The sequence below is a fragment of the Mus pahari genome, chromosome 5 (assembly GCF_900095145.1).
Source record: "Mus pahari chromosome 5, PAHARI_EIJ_v1.1, whole genome shotgun sequence".
Taxonomy (NCBI): domain Eukaryota; kingdom Metazoa; phylum Chordata; class Mammalia; order Rodentia; family Muridae; genus Mus; species Mus pahari.
The window spans coordinates 44,088,416-44,096,980 of NC_034594.1; the positions used below are offsets into that span (position 1 = coordinate 44,088,416).

At 41.3% G+C, this 8,565-nt stretch overlaps 1 protein-coding gene across 1 annotated transcript; it reads right to left on the reverse strand.

Annotated features, from left to right (window-relative positions):
- Positions 1–2,087: 2,087 nt before the first annotated feature.
- LOC110321857 (gamma-crystallin C) lies at positions 2,088–4,013 on the reverse strand. The gene is made up of 3 exons (XM_021198410.2): positions 3,984–4,013; positions 3,649–3,891; positions 2,088–2,412 (listed from the first exon to the last, which is right to left on the reverse strand). Exons 1-3 carry the CDS (start codon positions 3,990–3,992, stop codon positions 2,137–2,139), a joined length of 528 nt encoding a protein of 175 aa, XP_021054069.1. The 5' UTR covers positions 3,993–4,013; the 3' UTR covers positions 2,088–2,136.
- Between the last annotated feature and the right edge of the window lie 4,552 nt (positions 4,014–8,565).

The window sequence follows — 8,565 nt, forward strand, 5'->3', positions numbered from 1 at the left end:
GAGGGAGGGAGGAATGGAGGGAGGGAGGGAGGGAGGGAGGGAGAGAGAGAGAGAGAACCCCTCGTGACTCTGTTTTCTCTAGAATGGGATGATTCTGAAAGTACATTGAAATTAAAAGTACTCAAGCAAAAGTTGATCTGTTTCTGTTACTTAGTAGTTGATATTTATTTATTGAGAGGGTGTCACTGTATAGCCTAGGCTTGCCAGGAACTTACAATGCACCCCAGACTGACTTCACACTTGCTGTGATCCTCCTGCCGCAGATTGCAGAGTAATGGGATTCTGGTTGTGCTGCAGATCTAGTAACTGACTTTAAAAGGATGATCTTATGTCACTGTTTGAGTCAGTATTTCTAGATTTGGCTCAGTGGTCGTAGAGAGACATTTTGGTGGTCTTTCATACTCAAGGATAGCAATCCCATGATAGATGCTCAATAAAAAATAAGGAATCTATCTCAGTAGCTAATCACTGGGTGATCCATAGAAATAAAATTTAAAAACAAGTAAACAACTTTCACTATGAACAGCCAGTCTTCCTTCTGGGCCTCTATTTTCCTGAAACCAAGGCATGCCAACATGAGAGAGTCCATGTATGATGATCTGTTCGTACCTTTGTGTCTAAGAGCCCAGTAACCAAGGAGGGAAAGATGTAACGATTTAGGGAACCTCCAAACAATGTACGCCACTAAGCTGTGAAACAGAATAAGATATTGACTTAAATATAACTCCAGATGTATTACAGTTTTTAACACAGCATACAGTTCTACACAGTGAAACATGCTTATAATCCCACCACTCGTAGGTAGAAAGATTGAAGCTGGTAAGAGCAACATAGCGAGATCCTATCTTGTATCCTGTATTAGGAGGAGGTTTTACTTCTCTATCGATAGAGTTTGTGAAGTGGTAAAGCTATGAATGGCTGTGATGGTCGGCTTTAATTGTTGTGGTTTGTGTAAGAAATCTCCATGGTCTCACGAATGTGAACACTTGGTCCCTAGAAGGTGGAAGAGCTTGGAAGGTATTGGGAGGTAATGCCTGAGGGAAGGAAGTTTGTCACTGGGGTGGACTGAGAGTTTACAGCCTTTGCCCACTTCCAGTTTGTTCTTAGCGTGTGCATTTGCAGTTGAAGATAGGATCTCTCCACTGTCTGCTCTGACCTGCTGTCATGCCTCCCAGCCATCATGGACCCCCTTCTGGAACTATAAGCTTAAAACAGGCTTTCTTTCATAAGTTCCTTTTGATGACAATAGAAAATAGAAAGGTAACTAATATAGGCAGCCATTTGACCCAACCTAAAACGACTTGGGAAGAAAAGTCCCATCTGTCCACATGGTTTCACTGTATAGAAACCGGGGCTGTCCTGGAACTCACTCTGTAGACCAGGCTGGCCTCCCCGAACTCAGAAATCACCCTGCCTCTGCCTCCTGAGTGCTGGGATTAAAGGTCTGTACCATTTCTGCCCAAAAGGAAGAGTCTTAATGGAGGATTGTTTAGATTTGATGGCTAAGAATCTTTCTCACTGGGAATGATTTCAGAAGGAAGTGGGTTTTAACCTTGTAATGGTGGCACCCTTGGCCTTATTTGGGTAATATTGTTCTCTACAGTAAACAAAATTAGTTCTCTTACAAGTCTTGATAGGCTCTTTGTCAAAATTGGACTCCAATCACTTCCTGGATTAGAAGACAGCTTTGCAATATTATTCTTCAAGGTGGTCAGCTAACTGCTTCCTCTCCAATAGCCTTCTTGTTGAAGTGTCTTTGACTTGACCTGACCTTTCATTGTCAGACAAGTTTACCCTCCCCCACACGGTATACCCTCCCCCCACCTGAACTTTTTTCTTTTCTTTCTGGTGGTGCTAGGGGTTGAGCCTAGGACCTTGTGCACACTGAATAAAAGCTCTATCACTGAGGTACATACATATATCCCCAGCCACCTAAGACTTGTTCAAAATTAACACAATTGAAAAGTTCTTGAACACCCTAACTTCTCCATTCTTGGCTCAACCTTTTATAGGGAGAGTTTACAGGTGGGAGGATTTGCACACAATGAAAGAATAACAGAAGTCAGGGTTTGCCAACAATACAGACTAAATACTTTATTAGGTTCCAAAATGAGAAAATGGTAGCGTTAACCTATTTTAGTATAAATCTACCACCTTCCGCAAAGAGCCCGCCTTAGCATCTACAGCGCCCCAGTCCTGGTAGCGCCGGTACTCTTGAGGCCTCAGCAGATACTGGCGGCCTCGGTAGTTAGGCATCTCATAGAGAACCCAGCAGCCCTCCAGCACATGCAGCGAGTGCACCTCACTGAGGTGGAAGCGATCCTGGATGCAGGAGCAATCCTCACTCAGCTCCATCATGACGCCTTTGTGATCTTCTTTCTCATACAGCCGCATTCTGTGGGAACCTGTCTGCTTGGGTCACACAGAGAAAGATAAGAACAAGCAATTGAGTCTCTTCCAGAACTCACCCAAGCAAAACAATGGGTGAGTGTGATCGACTGAGACAGGAGGCTGTTGGTGTAAGGTCTGAGCCTGTGACATTTTGAAGAGCTATGCATCAGTGGGTTTCCTGCTAGCATTATAGACATTATAGGCTATCAGAAAACACAGATACTTATATCATGATATATAACAGTAGCAAAATTATAGTTAGGAAATAGCAACAAAGGTAATTTCATGGCTAGGGGTCATCACAACATAGGGAACTTTATTAAAGGGTTGTGGTATTAGGAAAGTTTATAACCTCCTGACCTAGGAGGTGGAACTTTTAAGATGTTAAAAGTGAATTTGAGTTCATCAAAAATACAAATACCTTAATTCACAATTTCCTATGTTCATTCTAAGCTGTATGTTGGAGGGTATATAAATAATGTATTTTGACTAGTATTTTCATATATATATATAGTTCATCCTTAAAAATAGGATTTTTAAACTTATAATCTTTTTTGAGAATTTCATAAATTAATACTGAATTTACATTATTTCCATCTGTCCCATTCTGCTTATTTTATAACCTAGGTTGTCATCAAACTCAAGATACTTCTGCCTCAGCTTCCTAGATACTATAGGATATCACTCTGTCTGGCTAAAAATCAGTATCAGAAAAATCAGTTACTTTTGTGGAAAGTTAATTTAAATAACCACTTACAATGAGACCTTAGCCGATTTTCAAAGTTAAGTAAAATTATCATTTTTAAAATTGAGTTCTGCCTGTACAGTTTCCGATCACCGTACTTTTCAATGTTTTCTACTCCACAATAAAGTTTAATTAACTTACTTACCAGAAATCCCTTTATTAAATACATAAAAATCAGTCTGATGGATGTGATTACCCTCCCATTTCCAACTGGCTTCTCATTCACAAATTTTGTTTTATATCCATTCCTGCGTAAGATTACATTCGCTGGGACAACTTTTGATTCATCTAATGGTGGCAACGAAAAAGAATAACTGGACCTTCTCTAAGTGGATTCTTCCTTATAATTCTGTCTTCCTGCCTGTATCCCCATGGATTTAGGCAGGCATTTGAAGACCACTTAACCCTTAGATACTTCTGCAGAGAAAAAAAAAACCCTACTCTGTGGATCCCACATCAGTAAAACAGTGAGGACCCCTGGGCAGCAAGATATGAAATCAAACAGGACTCACGTGGGGGATGAGGCGGCAGGAGCGGATGGAGTCGCTGAAACCCATCCACTGCTGGTAGTCAGGGTATTCTCCACGTCTCAGGAAGTACTGGTGGCCCTGGTAGTTGGGGCGCTCATAGAGCATCCAGCAGCCACTGTCCACGCGCACAGAATTGCAGCGGCTGAAGTAGGTCTGCAGGTTGGGGCAGTCGCTGCTGCACTCATAGCAGCGGCCCTGGAAGCTGCGGTCCTCGAAGAAGGTGATCTGTAAAGGAAGAGCAATTCTGAATGAGACCATTTGCTCCTTGTGTTAAGGCCATTCATTCTGACTTTTTGTTTAGTTTGCGTTCTGCTCACCTTCCCCATGGTTGGCTGACCCGTGGTGAGTTCAGTGTCCAGCCAGAGAGCAGTCTATATAGTAGGACGGTTGCTGTGTTAGCGGAACTGCACAAAAGGGGCCCACCCGGCTGAGGGAATTTCATGGATCGCTGTTATGTGCTGCATTCAGTGGCGGTGATTGTAGATTCGCCTGGTTCTCTGGTGTATTCCAATGCTGTCCTGGATGAGCTGCTCAGTGTTGCTTTTTCAGATTCTTACTGTTTTTTAAATTTATCAGCACATCAGCTTGAACTTTTGACCTGAAGTCCATGTCCCTACATTTTGATTCCATTATACTTGGTAAATCTGGGGGGAAATCTGTGCATTTGCAGAAGAATCCCCGGAGCTGAGAAGGCTGGAATTCTGCAAACACTGAGTAGCGCGGCAGAGACAGGCAACCTTATTCCCCTTCCCCCTTCTTTTCTGGTTTTGCTGGTTCAGTATAGGGCACAAATCTAGATTTTGATCTTGGCTCTTCCCAGCTAGACTGAGCTGATGCTCTGGGACCTAAGCTATCTTTGCCTCTCGCTCCCTCTCCCTTTCTCCCCCAACCACCCCCCACCCCCCACTCCAGCGTCTCACTAAGTGGGCTCTGAACACATTGCAGTCCTCCTGCCTCAATCGCCTTGGTGCTGCCATTAGAGGTGTGCACAGTCAACTCTGGCAAATTTCTGACCTTTTTCCCCCCTTGTTTTCTTTCCTCCCTCCCTCCCTCCTTTTCCCTCTCTTCAACCTCCATGCCAGACTCTCTCTCTTCCTATGTATGGCAGTGGTAGGGACTAAACCCAAGGCCTTATTCATGCATGCTAGGAGAGCTTTTCCCACCGGGCTTCTCCATCCAGACCTTTATTATTATTATTATTATTATTATTATTATTATTATTATTATTATTATTATTATATTATTATTATTATATTATTATTATTATTTAGACCTCTATTTTTTAAAAGGTCTTCCTCAAACCACACAAGCAAGGTGTACCTCTGTACCTGATACAGCTCTTCTAAAGTCAGCTATGGGAACACATTTTCATTTCCTCAGGGTATGTGTTCTCTTAAGCTTAACTTGTTTACAGGCAGTTCCTAGAGATGTTTAGCTAATAGACATTAGCGTTCCTTAGCCAGACTATGTATATACCATTTTTGGCACAGCACTTGGTGCAGATGAACACTGGTAATACTAGTGACATTGACAGTAGCATTAGAGCGGCATGATTAAAGATGATGTCAGTCTGCTTTCTGACCATAGATTACGTGTTCTCAAAAGGGTCCTTGAAACATTCACTTCTTTTTCTTTCTTTCTTTCTTTCTTTCTTTCTTTCTTTCTTTCTTTCTTTCTTTTTTTTTTTTCGTAAGCTAGAAAATGCACAGACATGCAGTAATAATAACTCATCTCAAATGCTTGTTTCACATTATTGGATAACAGCTGACTGTGAGTCTCTTGTGATCTGGTCAACAACTCCTTTCCTATTGTCCTGTAACTAACTCCAATAAAGCTGAAAGATTAAAAAAGAAAGAAAGAAAGAAAGAAAGAAAGAAAGAAAGAAAGAAAGAAAATGCACAGACATTTATTCAGGAGGTACAATTACTAGAGTCCTTATATATCTATCAGTACCATTCCACAGTATAAGCACATGTATTCTTTTAAGTCTGTACCAAGTCATGCTGATGCTTTCCAGGTAAGCCAGAACCATATCTTCTATTAAATTCTATTCATTTTAACGGTAAACAAAGTACTTGAGCAAAATGCCTTAAACTTTTACAGCAGGAAGGTGATTTTAAAAAAGAGAGACCCTAAAAAACAGGACTAGCTCAAGTACTTTGTTTACAGAAACCTTCACTTCTATAGAGCCTTCTTGTGGTTAAAAAAGGTAAGACTTAGAATAGACATTAGGAATCTTGTCAGGAGGGCTGGGAGTGGAGGTGCATGCTTTTAATCCCCTGAACTTGGCATAGCATAGTGTGTTAAAGGCCAGCCTGAACTACATTTTGAATTCCAGGACAGCTAGCGCTATGTAGAGAGACCCTATCTCAAAGAAGAAAAACAAAACAAACAAACAAACAAAAAAAAAACGAGGAAGGAAAAGGAAGAGGAGAAGGAGGAGGAGGAGGAGGAGAAGAAGAAGAAATCTTATTATAGTTTGTAAACTACTGTGTATAATAATTACAGAGTTTGTAAAAATATATATTGCTAGGTCCTAACCTCTCCTAAGAGTCTACCTTATTAAATGAAGACAAGAGCCTTAGCATTTGTATGTTTTAACCAGAACTAGATAGTTCTTGGTCTAAACTTTGAAGAGCATGTCAGTGAGAAATACCTGCTCGTCTGTGTGTACCACAGCGCTGTTCACAGTAGCCAAGGTATGGAAGCAATTTAAACACCCTTCAGCAGATGAATGGATGAAGAAACGTGGCATGCCATTTTAAGGAAGGAAGAGTGAAATGATGTTGTTTGCAAAGAAATGGATGGAACCAGAGATCTTCATCTTAAATAAAATCATCCAGACTCACAAAGATGAATATCACACACTATGTGGAAACTTTATTTTTAAAATAATATGACATGGTAAGGAATGGGGAGGGGATCAGTGGGGGATGGGTAGGAGGGGAGAGATGTAGCTAAAGTCAGGGATAAATATGATCTAAGTACAATGGTACAATGATAAACAGATATGAAAATGCCACAATGAAATCTATTCTGTGGTATGCTAACTAAAGTTATTAACAAACAAAACCTTCAGTTTTTGTAAGTCTTCAGTTTTACTTTAAAAATCATTTTAGGACAGTGGTGGCACACACCTTTTCCCAGACTTGGAAGCCAGAGGCAGGCAGGCAGATCTCTCTGAGTTTGAAGCTATCCTAGTTTGTAGAATGAATTCCAGGACACCTGGGGATAGACAGAGAAACCCTGTCTCAACACCCCCCCCCAAATTTTCCTAAAATTTGTTTTAATGCAAAGTCTTTCTATGTAGCCCAGGTTGGATTTAAATTTGATATGGACTGGTCTTGAACTCATGATCTTCCTATCTAACCCTCCCAAATGCTGGAATTATGGCTGTACCAATTTGCCTGGCCCATTCCTTTAGTTTTTTCTTAAGAAAATCCACAGATAAGGTCCTGCTAGCAACTTATTAAGATTCTTGGGTTGGTGAGATGGCTCAGCAGTTAAGAGCATTGACTGCTCTTCTGAAGGTCCTGAATTCAAATCCCAGCAACCACATGGTGGCTCACAACCATCCATAATGAGATCTGACTCCCTTTTTTGGTATGTCTAGAGACAGCTACAGTGTACTTATATATAATAATAAATAAATCTTTGGGCCAGAGCGAGCAAGGCTGGAGCGAACCACAACCATCTGTATGTATATGAGCTATAGTGTACTCATATACATAAAATAAATAAATCTTAAAAAAAGATTCTCTTTATTATTTTTACTAGTATATGCTAATTACTTAGCATAGGTATCATTATAACTTTTTCTTATTGTACATACTATATGTTGATCATATTCACCCCCTTACTCTCTTATCTCCCTCACAGTCTTACTAATTCTCTTCTTTATTAGTCTCCCCAGTTGTGGTGATTTGAGTAGGAAATCCCCCACAGATGCTTGTGTGTGACTAGGATATAGGGAGTGGCATTATCAGCTCTGTGGCCTTGTTGGAAGAGGTGTGTCACTGTGGGGCAGGCTTTGAGGTTTTATATGCTCAAGCTATGCCCAGTGTGGCACAGAGTCTTCTGCTGCCTTCGGATCAAGATGTAGAACTCTCAGCTCTGTCTCCAGCACCATGTCTACCTGCACGCTGCCATGCTTCTCATCATGCTTCTCAGTAACGGACTGAACCTCTGAAACTGTAAGCCAGCCCCAATTAATTGTTTTCCTTTGTAAGAGGTGTTTTCCTTTATGATCATAGCGTCTATTCACAGTAATAAAACTCTATGACACTAATGCTTTCTTCTCTGTGTGTGTTTTGTTGTTGTTGTTGTTATTGTTTATGATGTCTCCAAGAGTTGCATTTGGGTGTTTACAGAAGCATGGTTGAAGCGTTGTTTATAGGAACATGGGTATAGGAACATCAGTAGCTATACCACTGAAGAAAATGCATCTCCTTCCAACAGCATCCATCACCAAGGTTACATAATCAAGATATAAGCTCTCAGGGAGGGGTAGAACCTGTGACTTCCTCCTAGCTCCATCACAGGATGATAGCAGGCCAGCTCTGTGCAGGTGACCATAGCTGCTGTGACTTCAGGGGTGTAGTGGCCATGCCATTCCCAGTAGTTGATGCCTCCACATAATTCTTTACCTTCTTCTTTGATGTTTCCTGAGCCTTGTGAGAATGGGGTGATATACATGTTCAGTGTATGGCTGAACATTAGACTATCACTTAATCTATCACATTGACCACTTGTGAATCTCTGTAATTTCCACAGCCCACTAAAAAAATCAAAAACATAGCCGGGCGTGGTGGCACATGCCTTTAATCCCAGCACTTGGGAGGCAGAGGCAGGTGGATTTCTGAGTTCGAGGCCAGCCTGGTCTACAAAGTTCCAGGACAG